Source organism: Crocuta crocuta, unplaced genomic scaffold (genome assembly GCF_008692635.1).
Source record: "Crocuta crocuta isolate KB4526 unplaced genomic scaffold, BGI_CrCroc_1.0 scaffold1, whole genome shotgun sequence".
Classification (NCBI taxonomy): Eukaryota; Metazoa; Chordata; class Mammalia; order Carnivora; family Hyaenidae; genus Crocuta; species Crocuta crocuta.
Window position 1 is genome coordinate 4,691,750 of NW_027527930.1, and position 17,331 is coordinate 4,709,080.

At 38.8% G+C, this 17,331-nt stretch overlaps 1 protein-coding gene across 3 annotated transcripts in view; it reads left to right on the forward strand.

Moving 5' to 3' along the window:
* Nucleotides 1-15,876, forward strand: part of LOC144220815 (uncharacterized) — a 37,474-nt gene extending 21,598 nt beyond the window's left edge. Inside the window, exons 3-5 of one of the 3 annotated variants that reach the window (XR_013331868.1) lie at nt 2,851-3,185; nt 6,515-6,664; nt 8,969-9,503. Coding sequence is in view for 1 of the 3 variants with exons in the window: in XM_077751178.1 (XP_077607304.1) it covers nt 6,515-6,599 (85 nt within the window). In the remaining 2 variants the exon portion in view is untranslated. Of the gene's footprint in view, nt 1-2,850; nt 3,186-6,514; nt 6,665-8,968; nt 9,504-15,596 lie in introns of those variants that run through there. The other 2 variants (XM_077751178.1, XR_013331870.1) reach the window with 2 other exon arrangements.
* The last annotated feature ends 1,455 nt before the right edge of the window (nt 15,877-17,331 follow it).

Sequence of the window (17,331 nt, forward strand, 5' to 3'; positions counted from 1 at the left end):
GTCCTACAACTATCTGAAACATCTACAAAGTGAAAGTCATCATTTTTACTACTAACATATTCCTTTTAACATCCCTATCTTTCTTGATTGGAAATTTATATCATCATTATCACTTCTATTTTTTTTATCTCCATCACCCTCATACCAAATCTCTGTCGAATCCTATTCATTTTTACCTCTGAAGTCTTTAATATAGCTCCATTTAATTACAGTTTTTATGATTCTAGTTGAACTTTCTTTATTACCTGGAACATTTACATAATTCAATGAATAGCTTCCTACTTCAGCCTTTCCTTCCCTCATAATTTTGAAGATCATGACACATTAAATTTCTTAAAACACGACCCTCATAATTTCTCAGAAATTCTCAGTATCTCTGCATCACTAAAATCTGTGCAGTTTAATACAGTAGCCACTAACTACCTGTGGCTATTGAGCCCTTAAAATGTGGTCATTACAAAGTGAGAAAGGCTGGAAGTGTAAAATGAACACTGGGGTTTGGAAGCAGTACAAAAAAATTAAGTAAAACCTCTGTATACTAATTTTTATAGAGATTAAATGCTGAATTGGTAATATTATGGATATGTTGGGTTACAGAACATTATTAAAATTAGTTTTACCTTTATTAACTGATTAATAGAAATTTAAAATTACATATGTAGTTTACATTATATTTCTTTGGACAGTGATAGCCTAGATATGTAAGCATACACTCAGATTTTCATGCAAAATCTACTATAATTCCCCAACTTCTTTTTCATTATTGCCTGTATGTATGTCTGTGTCATACACTCCATTCAGGTAAGACAATTGTTATTCCCTGACCATACCCTCAGGCTTTACCACTGCCATGCCTTTGCTCATATGGTTTACCCCTAACACAGCCCCCTGCCTTCCATTGCTGTCTACTAAGACTCTTTCATTATCAAATAACTAAACCCTAATACATGAAAGCATATGCAAGAAGACATTTTATTGGCTGTGTAGCTGAAAAGTCTAGAAGTCAGTCTGAGAAACTGTTGGATTAGGAGTCTTGAATAATGTCGTCAATATGGGACACTCATTTTCATTTGATCTCTACTCCCTCCTGCCTGCTGCATCTCATACTCTCTTCATCTCTCACCTCTACTTTCCTTTGTGTTAGCTTCGATTGACTTTCATGTAGTAAACTCCTGTAGCTCTAAGTTTTGCAGCCCTAAAAGGGAAAGTTCCTTTTAATTGCACTGGGCCAAATATCTTCAAGGTAATAATTGTTACCTGACTAGTCAGGTTTGGGCCACATGCAACTCATGAAACAAGGATGGGGTCAACCTCACCCAAACCACACAGGTAGGTTATGCCTGGAGGAAAATCAAGGTGATGACGCCAGAGGTTAGGGAAATGGTTTTGGAGCAGATGAAACCAACAGGTGCAACTGACATTGTTAAAAGTCTGCAGTTCATCAAAGTGTATCTCAAACAACTTTTCATAATGGAAATCTTCCACCTCCTAAACTGGATGTGGTTTCTCCCTTCTTCAAATTCCCAGTCTATATTGTCTGTACCTCTCTTGGGGCAATTGCCATATTTAAATTCTTACATTTATTTCTGTGATCATATTAAATCCGTTGCCTCCAATCCTTGTTTTATAAAAGTACCTCTAATAAGGTTCTCAAGGAGCTATTGAGTGGATAATAGAAATCTCACACTTATTGAATTGAATAGAATTGTTGTTCAGAATAGAACCTTTTCAGGTCACCGAAATCTTTTCTATGCACCTAAAGAGAAATGTAGAGCTATACGCAAATAAAAGTAACTTAATATAGCTAAGTTTTTTATCAGATAAAAAGTAGTACTTAATTGCTGTATTCATATAGAATGTAAAGAAAATTCTGATTTATAGTAATAGATTAAAATATTTTAAAACAACCTTTTATATGTGACTATTATATGTGACTATTATACGTGATTTTATATGTGACTATTGAGTTATGGGAGAAAAAGTGTTATAGGTGAAAAGAAGTGTTTGAAAATAAGGAAGTCAGACAGGGAAAAAGAATTGGCAGAATGAAGAGAGAAACAGGCCACACAGGAAGGAGGATAAAAGGCAGAGTGTCACGAGGAGGAGACCAGCAAAAAGCAGCAGAGTGCAAAACTAAGATTAAAAATCTGTTTTCTGGGGCACCTGGGTGACTCCGTCAGTTAAGCATCTGACTTTGGCTCAGGTCATGATCTCCATGATCTCAGGGTTCATGAGTTCAAGCCCTGCATCAGGGTCTGTACTGACAGCTCGGAGCCTGAAGCCTGCTTCAGATTCTATCTCCATCTCTCTGCCCCTCCCCTGCTTGCACTCTGTCTCTTGCTCTCTCTCAAAAAAAAAAAAAAAAAAAAATCTGTTTTCTGTTTCCTATGCATTAAAGAAAAGGGGAAAGAAAAACAGAGCGGGAAAATATGTCACATAGGGTATAAACAATCATAGACCAAACTTAAAAGGTAAACAGCAATTTAGGGGGGAAAAGTGTTAACAAGGATTATAGATAAAAACCGTGCCTGACATAGTAAATTCATCATAAGTGAATAAACCCTCACATTTTTAATATATAAGGAGCTTCCTACAAACAAACCTATAGTAGAAAAGCTGTCAAAGACATGATCAAAAGAAGAAATGTAAATCATTAATAAACATATACAATTAAAAGTGAAATTTTAGTAAACTCAAAATGCAAAATCAAACAAAGAGATATTGTGAACTCGCATTGGTAGATGAATGCAAATTTATACTTTTCTAGAAAGGAATTTGATATCGTATTTGTTTAGCTACTGCTAACGTGATGGCAGCATACAGAAATAAACATTTATATCCCACGTACAGGTGCCTGGGGCAGCAGGATGGTTCTGCTTCATACTGAAATTCTGGCTGGCATGGATCTCCTCTCTATGGATCTCATCCTTCTCCTGAAATCAGTGGCCGAGCCAAAGCCAGCCTTTCTGTAGGTGGCAGCAGGGCAATTAGAGGGCAAGGGGAAATGTGCTAGACTTCTATGGACCCAGGCTCGGGACTGGCACAGACCAGAAGCCAAAGTGAATCGTAAAACCAAACTCTGAGTCAAGTCATGAGGACATATGATCCATGTAGAATGACAACACTGCAGAGTCACAGACTCAGTGGAAGAGGAAGAATTGAGACAAGCATTCAATCTCCTACAGGTAGTTTTCTGGAAAACTTTAACAAAAGTCCATAAGTCACAAACTGATGGCCCAACTGCCAAATCCTACTGCTGTTTTTGCTTTGGTGGTTGTGTTCTGAATACCCTTATGTGGGGCATGCATTCTCCACTGTCTCTACCCGGCCGGGCTGTCTTCCACTTGGCTGTTCCTTAGGGACTTGACTTCACCCTGCAGGCATCTGAACTTGAGTTCTCTGGTTTACGGTTATACCATTACACCACTATTTCTAATTGCGAAAAACGGGAAATTCATCAAAGGTCCCAAAAGAGGAAAATAGACAAGGTGATAGCATATGGATATTACATACCCAAAATTACATAAATTATATTTCATAACATTTGGAAAGCCTTTCAGTATACTAATAAAACAACCTGAAAACAGAATATAGTGGTTCCATACTTAGTTGACATACAACATTCACTCTACCCTCTGTATGGTACAGAGGGTGTACCTTATATTATTTATCAGTGTGTTTCCTTTGCAGAATAAATTATACATGACTTTGAGAACAGTAATGGCTTTTATTACACTTCTCATATCACCTAGTGCAATGCTTTACACTCAGAGATAATGATAAAAGTAACACACTAAACTACATTATTTCATTTAAGACCAGTCTTACAAGTTATATAATATCATTCCTACTTGCTCCTCATTTTACAGATAAGGAAGATGAGACTTTGAGAGACTAAGTAACTTGGCTGAGATTACACACAGATAAGTAGCAAGGCTGGGATTTGACCCCAAGCAGTTTGGCCGGAGAGCCTACTCTAAACAAAGAAAAGTCAATAAATGTGCAGACCTTGGTTGGTGTCTACCAAATTCATTTCTTGTCTTTATCTGCTCTCCTCTAGTTCTGAGGAATCTGATTCCTGCAGCCTGTGTTTCACAATCTCCCTTGTTAACTGGCTTCCTTGTAATGAGAGGCACTAGTAGGATACTGGAAGATGCGAGGGTGGCACAAAGCAGATTTACCCCCTCTCTGCCCTGAGCAGCACCCCCACTCAGGACTCCAGCCCCAGCCAGCCTGTACCACCACGGCTCCAGCTCCTGATGTGTGGCCCTGGCACATCCTGGATCTTCTCCTCTTCCCCTCCAGCCAGGAGTTCAACAACTTCTTGCTAATCCTTGCCTTATTGGCCTCTGGTGTCTCTGTCTCCCCCAATTTCTTTTTTTAAAAAATTATTATTATTATTTTTTAAATGTTTTATTTATTTCTAGGAGAGAGAGAGAGAGAGCGTGAGCAGGGGAGGGTCAGAGAGAGAGGGAGTCATAGACTGAAACAGGCTCCAGGCTCCGAGCTGGCAGTCAGCACAGAGCCCGACGCGGGGCTCGAACCCACGAACCGCGAGTACATGACCTAAGCGAAAGTCGGACGCTTAACCGACTAAGCCACCCAGGCGCCCCATAAAAAATTATTTTTAAATGTTTATTTCTGAGAGAGAGAAAGACAGAGTACGAGCAGGAGAGGGACAGAGAGGGAGACATAGAATCCAAAGTAGGCTCCAAGCTCTGAGCTGTCAGCACAGAGCTCAGTGCGGGACTTGAGCCCACAAAACATGAGAGCCCACAAAACATGATGATGACCTGAGCCAAAGTCCGTTCCTTAATGGACTGAGCCACCCAGGTGCCCCCTCCTTTAATCTCTTTAACCAATTCCATGAATTAAATTCTCTGTTCCAAATAATGACCTCTTCCACTAAACATCTCCTTGAGGAAAAACTGCCCAGAAGAAAGCCTGCTGGTTTTCGTATCCAAACTTCAGGCTTTATGAATTTCTCAATACAATGTTTTTTTAAATAGATGTTTATAAAGGATATATTTATATTTATGTTCCAAACCTCTATAGACCATTTTAAACAAACCGAACCTCCCCAGTATGAGGAGAAAGTCTTGGGTTACATTCCAAATACAAATGGTAGAACATCATAATCACTTGTGGATGTTTTAGGAGGTGTGCCAACACCAATCAGGGAATATCCCTATGTCAGTCTTTGAGCCCTGACCTCACGTTTCTTTGCAATTGATCTCTACCAACCTATCTAGGCAGGCACTTTCTTTGTTTACGGCTATAGATCCAGCATTCAGAATAATGTTTGGCATATAGTACGTGCTCATTAAATATTTTGTTAAATTAATATTAGACTCCTTAGTTATTCCGACTATAAATTTCAGGGTTTTCACTACAACCTCTGACTGAATTGCAAATTAATCACTTGTTGATCCTTTCTGCAATTAATGCTTTAAGTCCTAGATGTTCTCTGACTGAAGAAACGAAACCATGGAGACCTATGGAAGAATTTATCTCTAGCCCACAACAGCCAGATCGTATATTACTCTAGAATGTTGTCTAAAACACCCAAAGATCCTCAGAGGTCCAAAGAAAGAGAGAAGGGATCTCTGTAAAACCATTAAGAAAAAAAAAAACAACACAGAAAATGAAACTGATTGACAGAGAATCTCCTCCCTACCCATTCTCGTCCAAGGATCAGGAGACTTTTTTGAGAAACAAGGCAGTTTTGGCACAGAGAGTGCACAGCTTTGTACAGTCAACCTCCATTTCATCATGTGTGTAATGTGAAAGACGGCATTTCATAACTTCGGAGTTCCATAACACTATCAGGCTGGAAGCAGCTATAACATTAAAATATTTTAAAAAGAAGAAAACTTAATATGCACACCTAATTTATAAACACTTCCATAAGGTATACTGCCGTAAAATACAGTCAATTGTTTTCAAGCCAGAAGCCCTCTCTAAAACCCTATATGAGTGGATGAAATACTAAAAATTTCTACCGTATCACATCCTTCCAACTAGTGATTCCCAGGTCAAGAACAACAGAAGTTTTTAAAATATTCACTGTATCATTTATATCTGTTTTGGTTTCATACTGGAAATCAGCACTGCAGCTTAATTACAACTGGAAATTAACATAAAGACAGGATGATTACTGACCACCATCAGGGAAGCAGGAACTGAGGAATCCCTAAGTGGTAACCTTCCTGCTATTTAAACACCCAGGAGAAACAAAGACCATCTTTAAAAAAATACCCTAAGGGCTAAAATCTGAGGTACCAAAGGCTCATACAATCCAGCCCCGAACAACTAACCAACCAGCCTGCAAAACCTTTGCTGCCTCCTCTCTCCCAAGCAGGCACCACCATTCTTTCCCCTACCAGCCAGGCTGCGTTGGAAAAACACTCCTTGACTGAATTCATCTGGGCTTATCATAAGTGATATTTTAAAAATGGATCTCTAAGTGACCTTTCTCTTCCTCACTGCCAATTCGATACGGTTTGTTTTTCAGTGGCAGCTACGAGCGGCCTCCGGGCGAGGCTGTGCCTTCCTGTCCGGCAGCCTGGAGTTCAGGTAGTGACACTGCCGAGTTCTAGCTGTGAGGTCCCCGGGAGGTGCTTTTGTACTGAGCCAGCGTAGACCCTGGATCCTCCAATAAAAGGTCAGCATTGTCACTTCGGAGTTCTCTTTTCTCACGGTATCCTGGCAACCAAACTGCGTCTCTTTGATGGAGGGCGTTCCTACTAGAAAACAGCTTTATGAAAAGTGTCAGGGTCATCTTTAGAAACCCAAAGAAAACAAAACAAAACCCCCCAAAAAAGCCTACCACCAAGAAGGCAAAGAGAGAAAAAAAAACCGCGCACAACTCAATTATTCAGCCGCACACAACGGCGCCTGACAGGCCCTCCTAACACCACTCACTTGAATTTAATTAAGTTTGTCCCTGTAGCCTGTGAACTGCTCTACCAGACCTGCAGTGGGATGAAAAGCCTGAAGGCAGACCCCGTGAGGCCATTGTTGATAAGCAAGGGCACAGCATTCTGAAGTTAGGTAAATTCCCATCCCCTCGCACATAAAATGCCCTGGGGGATAACCTTTTGAAAGGAGCATTAGAAGTTGGGTGGCCCGAGGGCAAAGACGAATGAGACCTTTTCCCACCAGCAATGAGTCTGTCCACCCTTTCTGGAGGCCTCGTGCTGACCGGTAAGAAACGCCGGAACTGGGAAGTCAAACAATTAGATTCAAATGCCATCTTCTGCCACTCAACTAGCTCTGTTACTTTATGGACGGTGGCAAAGCTGGCTGCGGCTGTTCCTTCCTTTGTACGCTAGGAAAAGTCAAGACCACCTGGAAGTCTGATCAAGATTAAATGGGGGTGATACCGTAAAATGCCCGACACTATTGGCTCTCAATGACTCTTCCTTTCCCTGCTTGCATCCTCTAAGGTGGATTCCCCTTTAGTAGAAATCACTTGCAAACTTGGCAACATAATAATCTTCAAAATGCGACGCTAGAAGCACAAGCCTGTTCCCTCCAAATGCCTCACAGAAGTGCCTGCCGTACCTGTGCATGAGCTTTTCCCTGGGACTGAAATATCCTTTTCAGTCATTCTTCAAGATCCCATTCTAGTATGCCCAAAACTCTTGTCGTAACTCTATCGGGAGTTTAGCCGTTCGGACCTCAGGTTCTCACAGCACTTAATTAAAGAGTTTTCCATCAATTCAAGAGTCCTACCCATTAAATCCAGTGTTTCTTCGCAAACAATCATGCTCTTCTTATGGGCGTAGTTGGCTACCGTTTACTTTTATATTATTCGAATACTTAAGTAACGTGGTCAATAAATATCTAATTGATGAATGGGCAATTTCCAGAACACCTTTATCTGCATGCCTTAGAAATGTACCTTTAAAATACTCTAGGAAGGAACATTGTTTTTGGCACCTTCTCCAAATTATCACAGAGAACCTATATAGAAATCAGTAAACCTAAAGCTTGAAACCTGATGAAGAATACTGGAACAAGAATAACAGATGAACATAGGCGAAGGGAAGGAAAAACAAGATAAAAAGAGAGAGGGAGAGAAAATGACAGAGAATAAACTGAGGGTTGCTGGAGAGGTGTTGGGTGGGGGAATGGGCTTTAAGTGAGGAGCACTGGGTGTTATATGTAAGTGATGAATCACCAAATTCTACTACTGAAATCATTATTACACTATATGTTAACTAACTTGGATTTAAATAAATTTAAAAATTAAAACAAAGAAAGAAAGATTTCATCTGGGAGCAACTCTTTATAGGATACCATTGAGAAAATTGTCCAATCTGCTTGGAGGAGGTAATTTTTCTTAAGTATAACTAATTAAATGCTCCTCTTATGAGTACAAAGAAAATAAATCAAGATGGAAAAAGTTAAAGAAAAGAATCAAAGAGAAAGTGAATAAATACTAATTTCTGAACCTACAGACAGCTTAACCAGAGTATGCTGGAAACCCTGTCCTAGTAAGATAAACCCAGAGTGGAGACAAGATATAGGAATTAGAAGAAATTTCAGCTATTCAAATATTTGCTAGCAGTTTCACTCCCCTAAAATTAAAAAAAAACACATTATTTTGATTTTAGTTTGGTTTTAATTAGTTTGATTAAAACAATCCTGATTTGATTTAAAATAATTTATTTATATGATTTTAATTTAGCAAGCTCTCTTTCTGACAAAATTACTGTACTATTGAAAAAAGATAGTTAGAATCATAGATTTATAAAATTAGAAAATTCTACTGTTGAAAAAAGATATAATTAGAATTGCAGATTTATAAAATTTGAGAATACATTAGGTATTAGCTAGTCCTCCACCCTATTTTTTTTAATAAGTGAGAAAACCAAGACCCACACATGTTAAGAATAACATGCCAAGCGTTGCTATCATTCAGAGCCAGACTAGAATGGAGTTCTCTTGTCTCCCCACTTAGATCTCGCTTTCCAGTACATTGCTGAAAGGAAGAACCATCTGGTACTATGGAAATTGTGGAAGCATTGGAAGAATGTGGACATTTTTCCATTGTGGACATCTTCCACAATGAATCAGGCTGCTTAGACCTAAGCTTCTGGGAAGTTTAGGATAAAGATAATCCCATTTCCTTCACAGTTGACCATAAAAATAAATCTTCCTTATTGTCATCATTCCTCATATTATTATTAATTTACTATCTGGTTAGCACTTAGAATTAAATCTTGACTTCTTAGCGTGGTCATTTGACCTCTGCCTTTCTCCTAGTAGAACAATTTTGCAGCTATGCAAAGTGTGGTCCAGGCACCAGTCCCATCTGCAGAAGTGAGAGTAAAAAACTTGTATAGCATTTTGACATTGCCACATTCACATATATGATTGGTGGGCATATCATTCAACATGGTATATTGTTTGCCTACGTACAGACTTTTAATGAATATGTAACAGCCTTTGTAACTCTTCTCCCTGTTATGTTTGTTCTGATATCACTTATTAAACTATAGTTTTATGCTGCTGAATCTAAGAAATATGGGCTTGTATTGTGTATATGCTTTTCTTCATTTCATTTTACAGTAATTTTTATTGTGCTTTGTAGAAGAGTCAGGAATAAAACAAAATTGTCCTTCACCACAGACAGTTTGAGAAAAAGTGTTCTAGAAATCTGCCCCTCATTCATGCTCTAGCACTGTTTGTTTCCTTCCCCATGCCCCAACTCTTCAGCCCCCCACGCTCTCTCTGCCTCTGCACTTAGAACTCTCTTTACCCTAAATGCCCTGTCCTTGGGTCTCCTCATGGCCAGCAACTTCTTCCACTCCAATCCCATGAAATGTGACCATCTCAGAGTGGACACTCCCTCATCCATCTGAGCAGCCTGGCCCTGCTAATGGTCCTTCATGTTTACCAATTAGATGTTTTGCTCAGCTCTTACCTGCTGGAGGCCGAGCCGGCTCAGGTGGGTCCAGGGATTCCTGAAGGATGGACGGTGTCAGCGAGAGAGAGAGTGAGAGAGCCCCGAGATTCTTTCTGATCACCAGGCAGGCATCTCTGTTCTGTCGGTTTTTGTGTCTTTATTTATAGGTTAAATGATAACATGACATCAGAAAAAGGAATTTTTACAATGGATAACTCTTTGTGATAAGATGCTTTGGAAAGTGTACAGAAGCAGGTTTTACAGAAAGATTCTTGCAGAACTATTCCAATTATAATGAGGTTAAGTAAATCTTATAACTAAAGAATTAGCAGGGTATTCTTAGTAAAAGACAGGATACATATTTGTTCTAAGTTAAAACGCTAAGGTTAGGTCATAGGTTAAGTGTATAGATGGGCTAAGAGTCATTCCGTCTGGCTCTCAGGAGGACCAATGTTTTTGAGCTGGTTAATGAGTTGTTTGTGGAGACCTTTTTGACTTGATGCTGAATGTGTGAGCACCATGGAGGCCCTTAATGTGTCAGCCTCTTGTTTGTGGGTAATGCTTTAGCTACTCTTATCTATCCTCATCCTAGCCACCTGTAAGGGAGGGTGTTTGCAGAAAGTAGTCCTTGGGGAAGGGACTGCCATACATCACCAATTAGGAGAAGGTGCTAAGTATTAACTTAAGTTCTGCCCTTATCTGTACCTTAACTCTAAATTAGGCTCTTTGTCTCGGGGCCAGGCTCAATTGTAATTCTTGTGTTCTTAACCTCCTAAGTCTTGGATCTGCAAGGCCCATAGGAAGAGCCTTTTGACAATCATCCATAGAGCTTTCATCTAAAATCTCTCTTGCAAAGGCAGGAATATGCTTTTCCTTATGAGGTATCTGTGTTCAGAATATGGGTCTGATATGGAATATTGTGAGGCCTGGTCAATACCAGCACAACATGAGCCAGTAGTAGCAGGAGATACCAGTTTTCATTTCTCATGGCAGTAGCTGTGCAAACACTGCCATTTCCTTGCTGTGACTGCTATCCAGAGAGGCCAGTGCGGCTCCCGGCACTTACCACTGTCTAAACCTCCCTTGCTTCTTTGTTTCTTGTTTATCATCTACAGAAATTTTGTCTAGTTCACTCTCACCTCTCTGGTGCTGAGGGCAGCACCTGGCATGCATTGCCACATACCAGTATTAGTGATGTTGCAGAAGGAAGCTGCAGGGGTTGTATCAGGCCCATGACAAAAATTGCATTATTCTCATCCTTGCCACAGGCTAAAGAAGTAGTTATTATTATCCCCATTAACTGTTGAGGTATCTGACCCTCAGAGAAATTAAGACACAGAAGATTACATGGTCGTGGTGGTGTTTATGATGCCTGAGCTTTTCTTTAAGGTAGATAAGAAACTCAAATACTGATATCTGTATTAAGTTATCAACATTAGAAGACAAGAGGTATTATTCAAGTACTTTGGAATATGATCTGCGTCTGGTACAGGCAGGGTAGAGGTGCATGACTCATGTAAACTGAAAACACAAGAATGATCGATACTACCCATGGGTGCTCTTTTATCTCACGTGAGTTGCTTAGATTTAGCAAATACAAATACAGGATTCCTAGTCAAATTTGAATTTCAGATAAACTAAGGAATTTTTTGGTATATAAGACATACCTTATTTATACCAGAAATTGTTGTTTATCTGAAATTCAAATGTAATTTGGCATCCTTTATTTTGTCTGGCAACAGTAATTAAGGAGTAAAAACAGTACCGTTAGGATACAAAAATCAGTGGTCGTTACACACACACACAAGGTCAGGATATGTGGCAGGAACATGCCAATCTCTTTCAAAAAGATTTATAGAAAGTTTCTCAACAAACCTCTGAATGAGTACATTCCTAATGGGTTATACCACCAGACAGACATGGGTGGGATTATTTGCCAGAAATGAAAGGAGTGTGTGTTTCCATATGACAGATTTAAAAGGAACTAGGACAATTCATCATTTAAAAAAAAACAAGTAAGGAGTGATTTGCTAACAGTAAACAAATATATGAGAATAATTATATAATAGTTTTCAGCTGCTTTGAATTTTCTCTGAGGTCAGAATAAGAAGTGATGGAAGCTAGAGCATGAGGCATTTAATTTGTTTTGGATGTAGTATCTCATCGAGAGCAAAATGTCTAAAAGTTTGTGTGTGGCATTCTTTGATAAAAAGCACTCAATCTGGCTTCAGTCAAGTGACTTTGACAAGCCAACACTGGTTTCCCCTGTAGGCTGAAGGCACTGTGGCAGGCGCAAAATGAAGAAAGACTGATTGGGATCTCTCAGAGGTCAAGAAATAAAAATGTCACCATAATCAAGATCAGATTGCTACAGTTTATTATAGACTCTCCTACAACTGAGCATGAATGCTGGTGTATCAAGCTGTTCCCGGGGCCCACCGGGGAACTACCTTTGGGAAATGCTGTGCACCAGATCCCAGGAGAAGAGTCATGACATATTTACATACACAGAGAGGAAAGAGCCTGATTATCTGGAGCTCACCAACTTGACAAAATCAAGGAAAAGCCTCTCCTGTCATGCTTTTTAAAGAAATGCCTATTAACAGGTCTCAGAAAAGTGGTATTTTTCATAACCACATTTTGGAACCTCTATATATATGAATTTTGTATGAAGGCTTGAATGTATCCCCTGCTCCGATCTGGGAAGAAACACCTGGTTACGATACATACCAGAAGCCAATCCTGCTAAACACTCCATCATGAGGGCTGAGACTGGATGTCTCTGCACTGGCCAATGGCCTCTGGACCATAGTTGCTCCAGAACCCCAACTATTAAGAAGTGAGCAGTGACCACATCCACCAAACTGCCTTAGCCACCAAAATCAATACGGCTATTCTTTAGGAGTTTAACATACTAACATAGATAATGCTCTGGCGCATCTAGAAACATCTAGCTCAGTTTAGATGGTTTCTCTCTCTGAAATAAAAGGAAATTCCAGCTTACCTCTAATGCCTTACTTAAATGTGTTCACCTTATTTCCCAACAACCTCTTAAAAGGTATTTGCTTTTCTTGCTATGTTTAACTCTTCTCAAAAGCACTTAGCAGTTGGTAAGACACAAGGAAACTTTAATGAATAAAGACCCACCATCCCTGAAATACAGAACCTCCATTAGTGATGGAGGTGACAGCATGGAGGACATGTTCAACTGCTTATCATATGACTCCATGATGAGAAAATGTCTTTCATTCCTCTGTGAATTTCCTCTTACTGTCTAGATGGGGTTACAGCACTCTAGATGTCTGTCCTTTCAAACTTCCTTGCACTTAAAAAAACCAAACAAACAATGCCTACATTTTCTCTTAGACTATAAGCTCTGTGTTGGCACAGGTTGTATTTCTTCGTCACTTCTATCCCCTCAAAACTTAAGTCCAGGGTGTGATGAATAATAGGCATTCAATAAATATTATCCATTTAAGTCCATTTCTTCATATTATCTCTAGCTTGGTGCCTGGTAGGTGGCTACATGAATATACTACTTCACCTTTCATAGAAAAAAGAAAATCAATGCTAAAAAAAATATCTTGATAATCTAGGAAAAATACACAAATAAGTGGGAAAAAATGGTCCATTATGTATACTCACTAATGAGGGGCATATGACCAACATCAACATTATTAACTGGAATTGTTGAGACCCTTCATGCCAAGCCAGGGATGAAATACTGCTTTTGTGTTTGGAGCTCAGGAACGCATGATCCTGCCTTGGTGAACCCACCCACCCTTATTTCTCATTGCTGCCTAATATGAACTTTGTGATCAAGGCAGGCTGACAGCCCCAGCCCCCATATGTGCATATCACACACACACACACACACACACACACACACAAGAAGCTATTCCTATTTTGTACCTTAATTCAAGCCCTTTCCTTGTCTGGAATTCCCTCCCTTCCCTTGCATATATACACAGACCACTTATCTTTCCAGGGTCTACTCAACACATTTCCCTCAGAGCTCAGGGCCTCAAGGGACTTTATTTCCTTACATTTCTTTTTAATCCCCATAGAACAATTAGCAATTTGTACACCATCTTGTCGCCTTATTGACCACTCATAATTCAGCACTTCACTACGTCAATGTAATTTTAGGTAATGTCATCTCATTGCTAAGTTGTCTACGTATATCACTTATTCTAGCATACTGAAATATTAAACATCTCAGCTCTTTTATAATCCAGAGTGTCTATTATAAAATTGCTTCTGTTTCCTGGTAATGAGTGAATTATATAAAACTTACTATTGGGGGTCCATTTGACTTTTTAAAAAATTAATATTCATAAAGCATGGGATTTCTAAATGCTTTATCATCAGAAGATCAAGTGACAGAAATGGGAAATGATATATTATGTAAGGAGCACTCTGGGTAATATTTTCCTTATATTATCAAGTGTGATTCCTAATATATACTATGAAGGATATTATCATCCTTGTTGTTATGGCTATGGAAATTAAGGCTTAGACACATTAAATAATGTATTCAGGGATGCACACATATACCATAGAGAGAGACAGAGACAGAGAGAAAGAATACTGATGCCTGTTTGACCCTTCTGAAATCTATGACATGTATATTTATCTATTTTTCCTAAGTCTATTGTGACTTATGTCTATTATGCTCACATCCTTTGTCTGAGAATAAAGGGAAACTTTTTTATTTAAAACAAAGGCTATCAGAGTTCTATTTTTCAGTAGCATTGTAATGTTTCTCCATGTGCCTATGCATTTATGCTTGGAATAACTACTCAAACACTGGGTCATTACTACAATGACTAGCTGTTACTAAGCAAGCTTTATAGTAACATAGATAAATTTTATAGCTAAACCTTACTTAAACGTGGATAATTATAGCACCTAACTTATTGGGCTATTGTGGGAGTAATAAATGGAAAATACACTGCATATCATAAACAGCACTAAACAACAATTAGCTGCTCTTCCTATTATTATGTTGTTATTATTACTGCCAATTCATTATCAACAAAATTGATACCTTATTCAACAGTAAATTGTCTTTTATTCTCCGTATGTAGCATTCTGGATCAGAATCTGAGATACTATAAAATTTTCTCTGGGGCGCCCGGGTGGCTCCACTGGTTAGGCATCTGACTTCGGCTCAGGTCATGATTTCAGGTTCAAGCCTCTTGTCGGGCTCTGTGCTGACAGTTGGGAGCCTAGAGCCTGCTTTAGATTCTGTGTCTCCCTCTCTCTCTGCCCTTCTCCCACTCATGCGTGTTCTCTCTCAAAAAATAAATAAATAAATAAACATTAAAAAAAATTAAAAAAGAAAAGAATATCTTCTCTGCAGGTTGCCTGATTTTCCTAATGAATTTGACAACTCTTATCTTAGTATATGAGGAAGGCAAACTCTAAAGTCTGAGCTCTTTTCCTCACTTCTGCTCTGCCCAGGAAAGCTCTAACTTATGAGGATAGGTGGAAAGTGCTTCAGACACTCTTCAAAACATTAGGTGGAGCTGAAAGGGTACAGCATGGAGCAGAACCAAGGCTCCATCAATCTAATTTCTAGTATCTTATTCCACTTAAAAGCATCTCATTTTTAAAAACAAGAAGTACTTGCTATCTAAGCCATCGTTTTTAAACAAAGTTCATCTATTTTTGATAGAACCAGAGCACGAGCAGAGGAGAGACAAGGAGAGAGGGGGACAGAGGATCTGAAGCAGGCTCTGCACTGACAGCAGAGAGCCCAACGTTGAGCTGGAACCCACAAACCGTGAGATCATGACCTGAGCTGAAGTCGAACACTTAACTGACTGAGCCACTCAGGCACCTCTTAGGTGCCTTCTTCTAATAAGGAAATATATAGCTGTGAAAAAGCACATCATCATTAAAATGCTTTACTTTCTGAATTTCAAAATAGGATTTGATGTATGAGTAAGTAAATAAATAAGACTTCTATCCATAAGAATAAAATATGAGCAAACAACTCAAAGGTTTAATATTCAAACTTGAGCTCTATTCCTAGAATATTACTAATATTCTTAAAGAACACATGCTTTTTCTTTCTCTCCTTTGAAAAATGCAGTTTTCAGTTGCAGTAACCGATTTTGTCATATTCACAGAGAAAAGTACTTGCTAAATGCTCTTCGATAAGAGAGGCAGAAAACAGGACAAGTGAGTGTCACTGAACAAATTCAAACCTGTAGAGAACTGTAGAGAAATCCTGAAGACTTAAGATGTTAGGACCATCTCTTCCACAAAAGGCTTCAATAATACATTTGCTACTGTTATAATTAATCACGACTTTAATGATCCCTGGTGCAGGACAGTGCACCAAATACATGACAGCTGATGAAGGGAAAGATCTGTCAAACATTTTTCTTTTCTTTTTTAACAGGAGAAAATCAAATTTAATTCCATACATATGGGAATCCACATAGACATGAGATTCCTTCAAATATATGTTCTAATGCTAAAAATTATCAAGGTGGTCAGCGAGGAAGAAAAAACATTTAGTAGTGGTTTAAAATTTGTCATCCCTGGATTGTATACGTACGTATGTACTTTAAATAATTCCTATAGTTGATCATCTATATTTAATTTCTCGATCAAAATGAAAGACTAAATATTTGTTGATTTTATTTAAAAGAAACTCACAGAAGCTATGAAAATGCTCACTTCTACTACAAAAGCCTATTGAACTGTCAATTTGTTAAATATAGTGAAATGAAATTTTGAGTAAACAAAAAATAAACAGGCTTAAAGTCCATTGGGTCATGTTTTCCACCCTCCCCACCTTCCTAGCTAAACTCTGTGGCTTTAGTTGCGGTGATGTTAGTCTGAAGCTATTTTCTTCTCATCTCTCATGGTTCCCAGCACATGTTACCATGTTTCTCAGAGGGTGAGCCTTCACCCCAAATGCCTGAGCACTGCAATGAAGTCTCCAAGATACCTGCTTGTGGCCCCTGTAGAGCAGAAGACAGGCTCAAGAAAGCCCCTGGGTAGTCGTATTTTTCCTTTTCAGTATGAGGTAAATTTGCTGGAAGTTTTTAACAAAGGAAACAGTTCTTGGTTCATCTTGTTCATGTTTAGTTTTTTTGTGCGGGTCTCGTCCCTCCTACAATAGAATGCCATGCAAGCCACCTAGATTTAATATCTCAGCCCACTCTGATTTTCTCAGTGTCTGCTGAACTTTTCTAGCAAATCATCACCTTAAACTTAATTTTGAACAATAAAGGCATGAGATATGAATGAGTCCATGTGCTGTTAATCTATTCCCTTTTAGAGAACAAACTCCATAATAATGTAAGATATTTCATGATTGTCCTGACAATGGTAAAATAAAACTCACCCTTGAGGTACTTATTCAATGTGTATTCAATGCTACACTTGCAATGAAT